Source organism: Leucoraja erinacea, unplaced genomic scaffold (genome assembly GCF_028641065.1).
Source record: "Leucoraja erinacea ecotype New England unplaced genomic scaffold, Leri_hhj_1 Leri_615S, whole genome shotgun sequence".
NCBI lineage: Eukaryota > Metazoa > Chordata > Chondrichthyes > Rajiformes > Rajidae > Leucoraja > Leucoraja erinaceus.
The window spans coordinates 76,527-91,458 of record NW_026576526.1 but is presented as its reverse complement, the minus strand read 5'-3'; the positions used below and the strand labels follow the sequence as shown (position 1 = coordinate 91,458).

Here is a 14,932-nt window from a genome sequence, read left to right as displayed (position 1 = left end):
GGGTGAAGTGAGGATAGGTTAAAGGGGAGGGGAAGGTGGGAGAGGGGGGAGTGGAGGTGAGGAGGAAGCGGAGGGGGCGGGGAGGTGCGGCGGAGGCAGGGGAAGGGAGGAGAGTGGTGTGGAGGGAGGGGGGGAGAGGAAAGGGGGGGAGGGGAGGGTGGAGGAGATGGGGAGGGGAGGGAGGAGGAAGAGGGGAGTGAGGAGGCAGGGGATGGGAGGAAGAGTGGTGTGGAGAGGAGGGGAGTGGTGAGGGGAAAGAGGGAGGGGGTGAGTAGAGAGGGAAGAGGGGAGGATGGGAAGGGTAGGAGAGCAAGGGGCAGGGAGGGGGGAGGTGAGTGAGAGAGGGGGAGGGAGGAGGAGGGGAGAGGGGCGGTGAATAGAGAGAGGAGGGGAGAGGGGTGGGGTAGAGGAGGGGGAGGGGAGAGGAGCGAGAGGAGGAGGGGAGAGGGGGTGATGAATAGAGAGAGGAGGGGGAGAGGGGGGTGAGTAGAGAGGGGAAGTGAGTGGAGGGGGAGGAGAAAGGATTGGAGGGAGGGGTATTGGGTGGGCAAGTTAGGATTAGGGGAGGAGGGTGGGGGGGTGAAGGGGGGCAGGGGAGGATTTTTTCGGGGGGTGAGGCAGGAAAGACGGAGCGAGAGAGAGGGAGGGAGGAGGAGGACAGAGAAGAGAGAGACAGGAGGAGGAGTATTGGGGGGTCCAGGGAGAGGAGATAGGAGGGTGGGAGGGAGAGAGGGGGGAGGACAAGAGGAGAGAGGAGGGGAGGGAGGGTGACTGGAAGGGAGAAGGAGAGGAGATAGGGAGGCCGGGGAGAAGAGGGTCAAGGGGGATGAGAGGGGGGAGTGGGAAAGAATGGGAGTGGAATGAAAGGGAGAGAGCGATTGACAAGATCAAAACAAGGGAGTGAGTGAAAAGAGTGGAGGAGTGAGACTGTGGAGGGGGATGGGGAGAGGCGGAGAGTAGAAGGGGAGGGAAGAGGGAGGAGAGGAGGGAAGAGAGAGGGGAGGGTTGAAGAGGATAGGGAGAGGAAGAGGGAGGAGAGGACAAGGTGGAGAAGGGAGGGGAGAATGAGGGGAGGAGAGAGAGTGGGAGGAAGGAGGGAGGGAGGTAGGAGAGGGGAGGAGAGGGGAGGGGGGAGGAGAGGGAAGAGGAGGAGAGGAGAGGGGAGGGGAGGAGAGGGGAGGGGAGGGGAGGAGAGGATAGGTCTCCTTGTCCTTAGACAGACACAAAACGCTGGAGTAACTCAGCGGGCCGGGCAGCATCTCTGGAGAGAAAGGGCATCTAGTCCTGTAATCTCCGCAAAGCCATCGAAGGAGTTAATGCCATTGCCGCAGTTACGTTGTAGGGAAGGAACTGCGGATGCTGCTTTAAACCGAAGGTGGACACACAAAATGTTGGCGTGGCTCGGCGGGACAGGCAGCGTCTCTGGAGAGAAGGAACGGGTCGAGACCCTTCTTCAGAGTCTGAGTCGAACTGACACCTGTTCGGTCCTCCTCTCTCCAGAGATGTTGCCTGTCCCGCCGAGTTACGCCAGCATTTTGTGTCCATCTGCAGTGGATATTTATACGTGCGTGGTTTTGTCTCTCACGCACGCACGCGCACACGTACACGCACGCGCGCTCAGTAGCTTAGTCCTCTCGTGTGAGCGGAGATACAAAAACACAATAACTCTTTAAATAGTTAGCTCATCGTCTGAAAGTTTAAAATGAGGAAGGGGGGGGCGGAGGAGAGAATGGGGGAGGAAAGGACGGGGCGGAGGGGGAGAATGGGGGAGGGAGAGGGGGAGAAGGGGAAGGGGGGGAGGGTGGGCTTGCAGGCCCGTTGGGTGTCGTTCGAGACCCTCTGACGCACACCCCAGCCCCCCCTGATACGGGAAGGGCAAGGCTGGGAACAGACAGATCAAAGGGGGTGGCAACGATGGAGGGAGATGCAGAGTGGCTCATTGGTTCGCGGGGGGATGGTGTTGGGTCGGGGGGGGAGGGGTGGGGGGGTTGAGGTAGGTGAGCGGAACCTTTGATTAGTACCTGGGGGGAAATGGGGGCTACGGTGAGAAGGCAGGACAAATGGGGGGGGGGAGGGGGAGAGGAGACCGCTCAGCCGTGATGGAATGGATGGAGGAGCAGGTTCGACGGGCCGAATGGCCTGACTCTGCTCCTATTCGCCTTTTGTTGTCGGGGTTGGGGACACAGAAGGGCCCCACGGCCAAGACCGAAAACTGGGGGGGGGGGATACATAGAAGAGCGGGAATGGGTCTGGAGTGTGAGAAAAGGGGGGAGATCGAGGGGTGACGATGATTGGTGACAAGGAAAGAGCAGTGTATTCCGTCGACCACGTGCTTGAGGTAAACCTGGTGATTGTTCAGAGCACCCCCCACCCACACCACCCCCCCACCGCTACCTGAAGGAGGTTTGGAAGGGAGGGGGAGGGAGGGGGGGGGGTTTAATCAAAGACTAAAACCAGACCCACACACAGGGGGGCAGACACAAAGTGCTGGGTTAACTCAGCGGGACGGGCAGCTTGGACACGCTAGAGGCAGGAAACATGTTCCCGATGTTGGGGGAGTCCAGAACCAGGGGCCACACACACATATATATACACACACACACAGATATATATATACACACACACACACACACACATACACACACACACACACATATACACACCACTAGACAAGCTAGTTGCAGGAAAAATGTTCCCAATGTTGGGGGAGTCCAGAACACAGGGGCCACACACACAGAGTTTAAGAATAAGGGGTCGGCCATTTAGAACGGAGATGAGGAAACACTTTTTCTCACACAGAGAGTTGTGAGTCTGTGGAATTCTCTGCCTCAGAGGGCGGTGGAGGCCGGTTCTCTGGATGCTTTCAAGAGAGCTAGATGGGGCTCTTAAAGATAGCGGAGTCAGGGGATATGGGGAGAGAAGGCAGGAACGGGGCACTGATTGGGGATGATCACATTGAATGGCGGTGCTGGCTCGAAGGGCCTTTGCCTTTTAAACCCTGTCCTTCCCTCCATTGTTTCCTCCAAGTCCCACGTCCCCAATCCCACCCCTCGGAGCAAGGAGCCCCCCCCTCTCTCACGGCCCCTTGCACTCTCGGTAGCCCCCCCCTCTCCTTCCCTGGGGAATAAACAGGTGGGGGATGTCCCTTAGACATTTCAATGCCTGGTTAGTACAGCAGTCACCGCAGTGAGAAGGGGGGAAGAGGATTTGACCCTGGGAGGGGGGGGGGGGGGGGGGGGGAGAGGAGGGGGGGATTTGGGGGGTCTTCAGGCCAGGGGAACGTTGATCGCCTCTTCGGCTAGAATGGAATCCCTTGCTCGCTGTGGCCGGGTTTTGAGAGTCCAGAGAGATTGGGAGATGCCATATTCCCCTTAACCCCCACATCCCCACTACGCCTTGCACACTCCGCCTACACACACTGGAGGCACGAAGCTGAGAGGGGGAAGGGGGGGAGGGAGAGGAGACGAGGGTTCAGCTGAGGAGGGGGAGGGAGAGGGAGACGAGGGTTCAGCTGGAGGAGGGGAGGAGTTGCGGAAACATAAACTCTGTGAGTTCCCCGCCCCAACCCCCTCCCCTCGCCCACTCCCCCCACCCACCTCTCCTCCCCACCACCCCCTCCCCCCCTCGTCTCTAAACAGACTGTACACAGGACAGTTCTACTACAGCTAATATTTCTGGATGTTTCAATTTTATAGAGAAAACTGTGAGATGCCAAAGGGATCGGGACAAAAAAAAAAAAAAACGAGATTCACCGGGAGAAAAAAAAAAAAAAAAAAAAAAAAATGTTTTCCTCCCCCAGACTCCACCCCACACCCACCCCCCCCCCCACAGCACCCCCCCCGCTCCTCCTCTCCCCAAAAAAAAGGGAAAGGGTTTCCGAACGGGATCTAGAATTTCTTGGGACCCAGGATCTGAAGCTTGCCGAGGAGCCACCACCGTTCCGAACATCGGGAGGGTTCTGAAGCACTGCTGAAGTCTGGTGCCGGTGTGGGTGGGGAGGGGGGTGGGGAGGGGGGGGGAGGTGGGGGGGGGGGGGGGGGGAGAGAGAGAGGAAATAGAGGAGAGGGAGTCACAGAGAGGAGAAGAGCAGGGAATAAGACCAAATCTGAGGAAGGACATTATTGCCATAGAGGGAGTGCAGAGAAGGTTCACCAGACTGATTCCTGGGATGTCAGGACTGTCTTATGAAGAAAGACTGGATAAACTTGGTTTATACGCTCTAGAATTTAGAAGATTGAGAGGGGATCTTATAGAAACTTACAAAATTCTTAAGGGGTTGGACAGGCTAGATGCAGGAAGATTGTTCCCGATGTTGGGGAAGTCCAGAACTAGGGGTCACAGCTTAAGGATAAGGGGGAAATCTTTTAGGACCGAGATGAGGAAAACATTTTTCACACACAGAGAGTGGTGAATCTGTGGAATTCTCTGCCACAGAAGGTAGTTGAGGCCACACAGTTCATTGGCTATATTTAAGAGGGAGTTAGATGTGGCCCTTGTGGCTAAGGGGATCAGGGGGTATGGAGAGAAGGCAGGTACGGGATACTGAGTTGGATGATCAGCCATGATCATATTGAATGGCGGTGCAGGCTCGAAGGGCCGAATGGCCTATACTCCTGCACCTATTGTCTACGTTTCTATGTCTAAGACGCAAGACTCCGGCCGGGGGAACTCACTCGCCACTTCCACAACCACCCACTTCCTCCTCCACCCCCCACTCCACCCCCACTCCGCCCCCGCCAGCTCCATGTTGCCGGTCCCGGGGCGGGGAACACTGACCTTGTTGCAGGGGGCGTTCCAGGGGGCGTCCCGGACCACGAAGCCCTTGGCGGTGCCGCGCGGCTCGTCGTCCGCCCGTGACGGAGGCTTCATGTACGCCGCCATCGTCTCCGACTCCACGATCGCCATCATCTGCAGAGGAGGGGCGGATTCAACAAGGACGCACGCCCGGAGTGAGAGGCGAGGGGGGGAGGGAGGGGGGGAGGGTGGGGGAGAGGGGAGAGAGGGGAGGGGGGAGAGGGGAGGAGCAGGTGAGAGGATGAGGGGGAGAGAGGGAGGAGGGGAGAGTAGAGGGGGAGAGGGGAGGAGAGGGGGAGAGGGGAGGGGGAGAGATAGAGGGGGAGAGATAGAGAACAGAGAGGGAGGAGGGGGGAGAAAGGAAGGGGAGAAGGAGAGAGGGGAGAGGGAGGGGGAAGGGGGAGGAGGAAAGAGAGAGGGAGAGGAGAGGAGGGGGGAAAGGGGGAGGAAGGGGGGGGGAGGGGAGAAGAGGAAGAGGAGAGAGAGGGCATGGGAGGAGAAGGGAAGAGGGAGGAGAGGAGGAGGAGGGAGAAGAGGGGGGAAAGGGGAGGAGAGCGAGGGAGGAGGAAAAAGGGGGTAGAGGGGGAGAGAGGGAGAGAGGGGAGAGAGAGGGAAAGGGGGAGAGAGGAGGGAGAGGATAAAGGGGGAAGGGGGAAATGAGGGGGCAGAGAGGGAGAGAGGGGGGGAGGGGGAGAGGGGGGGAGGGGAGGGAGAAGGAGAGAGAGAGGGAGCGAGAGAGAGAGAGAGAGAGAGAGAGAGGGGAAGAGAGAGAGGGCGAGAGGAGAGAGGAGAGGAAGAGGGGGAGAGAGAGGAAGAGAGAGGGAGAGAGAGGAGGAGAGGGGGGAGAGGAAGGGGATGGGGAGAGAGATAGAGGGGAAGAGAGGATAAAAGGGGGAAGAGAGGGGGGAAAGAGGGGGGAGAGAGAGGAGGAGAGTGGGGGGGACAGGGGGAGATGGGAGGGGGGGGCAAGAGAAAGGGAGAGGGGGAGAGAGGAGGAGGAAGAGAGTAGAGGGGAGGGGGAGGGGGGTAGAGATGGGGGGAAAGGGAGGGGGTAGGGGGGAGAGAGAGGGTTGAAAGCAGAGAAGAATATTGTTGCGCGCTAACAGGGAGCGGAAAGACAGGGAAATGATTACAATCGAGCCGTCCACAGGTACAGATACAGGATAAAGGGGAATAAGTTTAGTGCAAGGTGAAGCCCGATCGAGGATAGTCCGAGGGTCACCAATGAGGTAGATAGTAGTTCAGGACCGCTCTCTGGTTGTGGTGGGATGGTTCAGTTGCCTGATAACAGCCGGGGAAGAAACTGTCCCTGAATCTGGAGGTGTGTGTGTGAGTGCGTTCGTTTTCACACTTCTGTACCTCTTGCCCGATGGGAGGGGGGGAGAAGAGGGAGTGGCCGGGGGGTGAGACTGGTCCTTGATGATGCTGCTGGCCTTGCCGAGGCAGCGTGAGGTGTGGGCAGCATCTATGCAGCAAGCATCTATGGAGCGAAGGAAATAGGCAACGTTTCGGGCCGAAACCCTTCGGGTTTCGTCCCGAAACGTTGCCTATTTCCTTCCGGGTTTCGTCCCGAAACGTTGCCTATTTCCTTCAGGGTTTCGGCCCGAAACGTCACCTATTTCCTTCGCTCCATAGATGCTGCCGCACCCGCTGAGTTCCTCCAGCATTTTTGTGTACCTTCGATTTTCCCAGCATCTGCAGTTCCTTCTTAAACAAGAAATTAGATCGGATGGAGTCAATGAAGGGACACACAGTGCTGGAGTAACTCAGCGGGACAGGCAGCATCTCTGGAGAGAAGGAATGGGTGACGTTTCGGGTCGAGACCCTTCTTCAGAGGGAGTTAGATGTGGCTAGGGGTTGGACAGGCTAGATGCAGGAAGATTGTTCCCAATGTTAGGGAAGTCCAGAACAAGGGGTCACAGTTTAAGGATAAGGGGGAAGTCTTTTAGGACCGAGATGAGAAAAAATTTTTTTTTCACACAGAGAGTGGTGAATCTGTGGAATTCTCTGCCACAGAAGGTAGTGAGGCCACAAGAGTTTCATTGGCTATATTTAAGAGGGAGTTAGATGTGGCCCTTGTGGCTAAGGGGAAGAGGAGGGGGGTTATGGAGAGAAAGGCAGGTACGGGATACTGAGTTGTATGATCAGCCATGATCATATTGAATGGCGGTGCAGGCTCGAAGGGCCGAATGGCTTCTACTCCTGCACCTAATTTATATGTTTCTATGTTTCAGACCAATGTCAGCGGAGGGGGCGGGACAGAGGTGGAATGTAGTCGGAGGCAGTGAGAGAACTGGGAAGGGGGAGGGGGTGGAGAGAGAGGGAAAACAAGGGCTACTTGAATAGACAATAGAAAATAGGTGCAGGAGTAGAGGCCATTCGGCCCTTCGAGCCAGCACTGCCATTCAATGTGATCACGGCTGATCATCCCCAATCAGTACCCCGTTCCTGCCTTCTCCCCTGACTCCGCTATCTTTAAGAGCCCTATCTAGCTCTCTCTTGAAAGAATTCTCTCCAGAGAACCGGCCTCCACCGCCCTCTGAGGCAGAGAATTCCACAGACTCACAACTCCCTGTGAGAAACGTTAAGAGAAGTCAATGTTCGTACCGCTGGGGTGTAAGCTGCCCAAGCGATAAATACGAGGTGCTGTTCCTCCAATTTGTGCACTAGGCCTCAATCTGACAGTGGAGAGTGGTGAATCTCTGGAACTCTCTGCCACAGAGGGTAGTTGAGGCCACACAGTTCATTGGCTATATTTAAGAGGGAGTTAGATGTGGCCCTTGTGGCTAAGGGGATCAGGGGGTATGGAGAGAAGGCAGGTACGGGATACTGAGTTGGATGATCAGCCATGATCATATTGAATGGCGAATGGTGCAGGCTCGAAGGGCCGAATGGCCTCTACTCCTGCACCTAATTTCTATGTTTCTATTATTGTCATGTGTCCCAGATAGGACTAATGAAATTCTTGCTTTGCTTCAGCACAACAGAATATAGTAGGCATGAATACAGAACAGATCAGTGTCTGATAGTGGAGTCAGGGGATATGGGGAGAAGGCAGGCACGGGTTATTGATTGGGGATGATCAGCCATGATCATATTGAAAGGCGAATGGTGCAGGCTCGAAGGGCTGAATGGCCTCTACTCCTGCACCTATTGTCTATGTTTCTATCATATTGAATGGCGGTGCAGGCTCGAAGGGCTGAATGGCCTCTACTCCTGCACCTATTTTCTATGTTTCTATGTTTCTATCATATGGAATGGCGGTGCAGGCTCGAAGGGCCGAATGGCCTACTCCTGCACCTATTGTCTATGTTTCTATGGAGGAGAGGAAGGACAGGAAGGTTGGGAGGGGGAGGGGGGGGAGGGGGATGGGGGGGGGGGAAAGGTTTGTGCGATGGGACGGGAGTGTCCGCGATGTGGCGCGGTTTCCGGCGGTGGTAGACGGAGCGAGCGCGTTCCGGCTGCCGGATCCCGTTGTGGGGCAGCGAGCGGGCGAGGGAGGGATGGAGGGAGGGAGCGTAGGGGGGACTCACATATTCTTCCTCCAGGTTCAGGAGGTGGTCGATTGCGTTGTCCACGTTGTCGGGGAGGCCGGTCACCGTGACGCGGTTCGGTTCGTCCGAACCCGGTGGCGGGAACCGGATATCCACCTGTAAAAAAAAGAGAGAGGGGGGGGAGAGAGAGAGGGGGAGGAGAGAGAAAGGAGAAAGAGGGATTGAGGGGGAAAGAGGGAGAGAGAGAGGTGGAGAGGGAGGGAGAGAGGGAGAGAGAGTAAATGGAGATATGGAGAGAGGGGAGGAGAGAGGAGAGGGGGAGAGAGAGGAGAGAGAGAGAGAAGGAGGGGGAAGGAGAGGGAGGAGGGGAGAGAGAGAGAGAGAGAGAGAGGGGGAGAGAGGGAGAGAGAGAGAGAGAGAGAGAGAGAGAGAGAGAGAGAGAGAGAGAGAGAGAGAGAGAGAGAGAGAGAGAGAGAGAGCAGAGAGCAGAGAGAGAGAGCCCAAGAGAGAGAGAGAGTGAGAGAGAGGGAGAGAGAGCAGGAGAGAGAGAGGGAGATAGGGAGAGAGAGGGAGAGAGAGAGCGGGAGAGGGAGAGAGTGGGAGAGAGAGGGAGAGAGAGAGGGAGAGAGGGGGAGAGGGAGAGAGAGAGGGAGAGAGGGAGAGGGGAGATAGAGAGAGGGGAGAGAGAAAGAGAGAGGGAGAGAGAAAGGGAGAGAGGGAGGGGAGAGAGAGAGAGACACACAGAGACAGAGACAGAGATAGAGAGATAGAGAGATAGAGGCATAGAGGGAGATAGGGAGAGAGAGAGGGGGAGAGAGGGGGATAGGGAGGGGAGAGGGGGAGAGAGAGCGGGGGAGAGAGGGAAATAGGGAGGGGAGAGAGAGGGAGAGAGAGGGAAATGTCACTGGTAAGGCACTGAGTCAGGGGACGGGTAGCTGAGAACCTAGGAAGCAAGACCAGGCCCTGTAAACAGTTTAACTTACTGTCCCGTGTAATGAGGTACAGTGAACAGCTTTTGTTGCATGCTGTCCACTCAGCAGAAAGACAGTACGCGATTACAATCGAGCCATTCGCAGTTTAGTTTAAACATAGACAATAGGTGCAGGAGTAGAGGCCGTTCGGCCCTACGAGCCAGCACCGCCATTCAATATGATCATGGCTGATCATCCCCAATCAGTATCCCGTTCCTGCCTTCTCCCCATATAGAAACATAGAAATTAGGTGCAGGAGTAGAGGCCATTCGGCCCTTCGAGCCTGCACCGCCATTCAATATGATCAGGGCTGATCATCCAACTCAGTATCCCGTACCTGCCTTCTCTCCATACCCTCTGATCCCCTTGGCCACAAGGGCCACATCTAACTCCCTCTTAAATATAGGCAATGAACTGTGTGGCCTCAACTACCCCCTGTGGCAGAGAGTTCCAGAGATTCACCACTCTCTGTGTGAAAAAAAGTTCTCCTCATCTCGGTTTTAAAGGATTTCCCCCTTATTCTTAAGCTGTGACCCCTTGTCCTGGACTTCCCCAACATCGGGAACAATCTTCCTGCATCTAGCCTGTCCAACCCCTTAATAATTTTGTAAGTTTCTATAAGATCCCCTCTCAATCTCCTAAATTCTAGAGAGTATATCCTTTGATTCCGTTAGCACTAAGAGCTACTGTATACATAACTCTGTCTTTAATAAATCCCTTGTTTAGAGAAACAGCACGGAAACAGGCCCTGCTGCCCACCGACCGACCAGCGGCCCCCCGCACACTAGCACTATCCTACACACACACACAAGGGATAGTTTGCAATTTTTACCAAAGTCAAGTCAAGTCAAGTTTATTTGTCACATACACATACGAGATGTGCAGTGAAATGAAAGTGGCAATGCTCGCGGACTTTTGTGCAAAAGACAAACAACAAAACAACCAAACAAATTATAAACACAATCATAACACACATATTCTTCTACATAATAAATAATGGAAGGAAAAAACGTTCAGTAGAGTTAGTCCCTGGTGAGATAGGCGTTTACAGTCCGAATGGCCTCTGGGAAGAAACTCCTTCTCAACCTCTCCGTTCTCACTGCATGGCAACGGAGGCGTTTGCCTGACCGTAGCAGCTGGAACAGTCCGTTGCAGGGGTGGAAGGGGTCTCCATGATTTTATTTGCTCTGGAGTTGCACCTCCTGTTGTATAGTTCCTGCAGGGGGGTGAGTGAAGTTCTCATAGTGCGTTCGGCCGAACGCACTACTCTCTGCAGAGCCTTCTTGTCCTGGGCAGAGCAATTCCCAAACCAGATGGTAATGTTTCCCGGACAAGATGCTTTCCACCGCCGCTGCGTAGAAGCACTGGAGGATCCTCGGAGACACTCTGAATTTCCTCAATTGCCTGAGGTGGTAAAGGCGCTGCCTTGCCTTACTCACCAGTGCTGAGGCGTGTGATGCCCATGTCATATCCTCAGAGATGTGGACTCCCAGATATTTAAAACAGTTCACCCTATCCACAGGATCCCCATTCATCCTCAATGGAGTGTACGTCCTCGGATGATGTGCCCTCCTAAAGTCCATGATCAGCTCCTTCGTTTTTTTGATGTTCAAGAGGAGGCTGTTATCCTGGCACCAGAGTGCTAGATCAGCCACCTCATCGTTGTCTGAGATCAGGCCCACCACCACAGTGTCATCAGCAAACTTAATTATTAAATTAACATAATTAAAGCCAAATAACCTACAAACCTGTGCGTCTTTGGAGTGCGGGAGGAAACCGGCGATCTCGGAGAAAACCCACGCAGGCGCGGGGCGTGCAAACTCCGTACAGACAGCACGCGTAGCCAGGATCGAACCCGGATTCCCGGCACACCCCGCCCTTTAGTTTATTGTCATGTGTAACGAGGTACAGTGAGCAGCTTTTGTTGCGTGCTAACCAGTCAGCGGAAAGACAACACATGATTACAATCGAGCCGTCCACAGTGTACAGAGCATCCAGTATGGTATGGCAACTGCTCTGTCTCCGACCGGAAGGCATTGCAGAGGGTGGTGAAAATTGCCCAACGCATCACCGGTTCCTCGATCGCTCCCCTCCATTGAGTCTGTCCAAAGCAAGCGCTGTCTGCGGAGGGCGCTCAGCATCGCCAAGGACTGCTCTCACCCCAACCATGGACTGTTTACCCTCCTACCATCCGGGAGGCGCTACAGGTCTCTCCGTTGCCGAACCAGCAGGTCGAGGAACAGCTTCTTTCCGGCGGCTGTCACTCTACTCAACAACGTACCTCGGTGACTGCCAATCACCACCCCCCCCGGACACTTATTATTATTTATTCAAATCGTTTGCTATGTCGCTCTTCCAGGGAGATGCTAAATGCATTTCGTTGTCTCTGCACTGTACACTGACAATGACAATTAAAATTGAATCTGAATCAGATACATGATAAGGGGAGTAACGTTCAGTGCAAGGTAAAGTCAGCAAAGTTTGATCAAGGATATTCCGAGGGTCACCAATGAGGTAGATCGCACCTGGAACACAATAAGGGGTGTCATGGTGGCGCAGCGGGTGGAGTTGCTGCCCCGAAAATGCCAGAGGACCCAGTTCATCCCTCACCAGTGGGAGAATCTCGGGCCAGAGGGCACAGCCTCAGAATTAAAGGACGTTCCTTTAGGAAGGAGATGAGGGGGAATTTCTGCAGTCAGAGGGTGGTGAATCTGTGGGATTAATAGCTGTGGAGGCCACAAGTCAGTGGATATTTTTAAGGTGGAGATAGATAGATTCTTGATTAGTGCGTGTGTGACGGGGAGAAGGCAGGAGAATGGGGGTTGAGTGGGAGAGATAGATCAGCCACGATTGATTGAATGGCGGAGTAGACTCAATGGCCTGATTCTTCTCCTATCACTTATGAACTTAGATCAGCGTTGGTTGACTGGCAGTGTGGACTTGATGGGCCGAATGGCCTGATTCTTCACCGACTACCTTATGAACTCTAATGAGCAGTGGGGTCGGGGGGGGGGGGGGGGGGGGCAGCTCACCTTGAACTCCTCCATGATCTTGCGGATGGCCTTGCCTCTTCCCCCGATGATGCGGGCGTGGACACGGTGGTCCAGGCTAATGTCCTCGCTCACCATCTCCTCCAGGTCCGCCACGATCTTCATGATGGCCTCCTTGGCCGACTCGGCATTCTGCACGTAGCCCGTGATGGTGATCGACTCCTGCGCAGGGGGGCGGGCAAAATGGGCCCCGGTCAACCCAGGCCTGATCCCTCCTGCCGACCCCTGAACCCGACCTCTCCCTGTGACCCACTCACACCCCTCCCCCCGACCCCTGACCCCCCGACCTCCTCACCCGACCCCTTCATCCGACCCCCTCACCCCCCGACCTCCTCACCCCCCTTCATCCGACCCCTAACCCCCCCCCACCTCCTCACCCCCCCCTTCATCCGACCCCTAACCCCCCGACCTCCTCACCCCCCTTCATCCGACCCCTAACCCCCCCGACCTCCTCACCCCCTCTTCATCCGACCCCCTAACCCCCCGACCTCCTCACCCCCCTTCATCCGACCCTGACTCCCCCGACTTCCTCACTCTGACCCCCACTCACCCCCCACTCCCCTCCAACCGACCCCTGACCCCCTCTCTGACCCACTCACCCCCTCCCCCTCCAACCGACCCCTAACCCCCGACCTCCTCCCTGTGACCCCCCAACCCCTCCACTCGACCCCTGACCCCCGACCTCCTCTCTCTGACCCCCTCACCCCCCCTTCATCCGACCCCTAACCTCCCGACCTTCTCACTCTGATCCCCTCACCCCCCCTCCCCCCCCTCATCATCCGACCCCCTCCTCACTGACCTCCCTGTGAGCCCCCACCCACCACCCCCCCCAACCCCCTCCCCCCCAACCTCTTCCCTCTAACCCCCTCACCCCCCCTCCCCTCTCCCGCCATATGACTCCTTCCATCTCCCACGACCTCCTCCCTCTGACCCCTTCCCCCATCTCCTTCCACCTGACCCCCTCCCCTCCTACCCTGTGACCCCTCCACCCACCTCCCCCTCCCACCCATCCGTCCCGACCTACCCTGACCCGATCAACCCCTCCCCATCCCCCCTCTCCCCCCCGACCTCCTCACTCTGACCCCCTCACCCCCCTCCCCCCTCCATCCCCCCCACCGACCCTCCTCACTCTGACCCCCTCACCCCCCTCCCCCTCCATCCCCCCCACCGACCTCCTCACTCTGACCCCCTCAAACCCCCTCCACCCCCGACTCCTCACACTCGACCCTCCTCCCTCCATCTAACCCCCTCACCCTCCTCCCCCCCCGATTCTCCTCCCCCTCCGACCCCCTCTCCCTCAAATATGACTTCCTTCCATCTCCCACCGACCTCCTCTCCTCTCCCTCCTCCGAGCCATAGAGTGATACAGCATGGAAACAGGCCCAACTTGCCCACACCAGCCAACATGTCCCAGCTACACTAGTCCCACCTGCCTGCGTTTGGTCCATATCCCTCCAAACCTGTCCTGTCCTATCCATGTGCCTGTCTAACTGTTTCTGAAACGTTGGGATAGTCCCAGTCTCAACTACCTCCTCCGGCAGCTCGTTCCATACACCCACCACCCTCTGTGTTGAGCAAACGTCGTCATCGATCGATTGATCCTCAGACGGGGGTGGTCGGTGTTACCTGATTTTCATCTCCTTTGTCGGGGAACTGGATGTTGACATCATGGTCCTTCCGTATCTGCGAGATGACGGCTCCTTTCCTTCCAATGATCTTTGGGTGGTACTTGGGGTCGACAGAGAGGGTCAACTTGAAGCCCCGTAAAGCCTGGAGCAAAATCATCTCAACGTTACACCTCCGCTCGGTTCACAATAACCAACCTGATCTCCCGGTGGCTCAGCACTTCAACTCCCACTCCCATTCCCAATCCCAATCCGACCTTTCAGTCCTGGGCCTCCACCATGGCCAGACTGAGTCCCACCACAAATTGGAGGAGCAGCACCTCACATTTCACTTGGGTAATCTACACCCCAGTGGTATGAACATTGACTTCTCCAATTTCAGGTAGTCCCTGCTTTCTCCTCCCCTTCCCCTCCCCTTCCCAGCTCCCCCACTAGTCTTACAGTAAGTCTCAATAGACAACAGGTGCAGGAGGAGTAGGCCATTCGGCCCTTCGAGCCTGCACCGCCATTCAATGTGATCATGGCCGACATTCCACAATCAGTACCCCGTTCCTGCCTTACATAGAAACATAGAAATTAGGTGCAGGAGTAGGCCATTCGGCCCTTCGAGCCTGCACCACCATTCAATATGATCATGGCTGATCATCCACAATCAGTACCCCGTTCCTGCCTTACATAGAAACATAGAAAATTAGGTGCAGGAGTAGGCCATTCGGCCCTTCGAGCCTCCACCGCCATTCAATATGATCATGGCTGATCATCCAACTCAGTATCCCTACCTGCCTTCTCCCCATATCCCCTGACTCCCCAGCCTCCTCCTTTCTTCCCCCCACCCCCCACATCAGTCTGAAGAAGGGTCTCGACCCGAAACGTCGCCTATTTCCTTCTCTCCATAGATGCTGCTGCACCCGCTGAGTTACTCCAACATTTTGTGTCTACCTTCGATTTTATCAGCATCTGCGCAGTTCTTTATTACATGGGTGAACGGTGTGTGTGGC

General features: G+C 55.9%; 1 protein-coding gene across 1 annotated transcript in view; it reads right to left on the bottom strand.

Moving 5' to 3' along the window:
- Positions 1-4,673: 4,673 nt before the first annotated feature.
- LOC129694310 (vigilin-like) overlaps positions 4,674-14,932 on the bottom strand; it is a gene marked incomplete at its 3' end in the record, with an annotated part of 85,359 nt that continues 75,100 nt past the window's right edge. The window contains exons 21-24 of the mRNA XM_055631014.1: positions 13,936-14,079; positions 12,292-12,471; positions 8,328-8,444; positions 4,674-4,908 (exon numbers count right to left, since the gene is read on the bottom strand). Of these exons, the coding sequence (XP_055486989.1) occupies positions 4,674-4,908; positions 8,328-8,444; positions 12,292-12,471; positions 13,936-14,079 (676 nt within the window). The remainder of the gene's footprint in view (positions 4,909-8,327; positions 8,445-12,291; positions 12,472-13,935; positions 14,080-14,932) is intronic.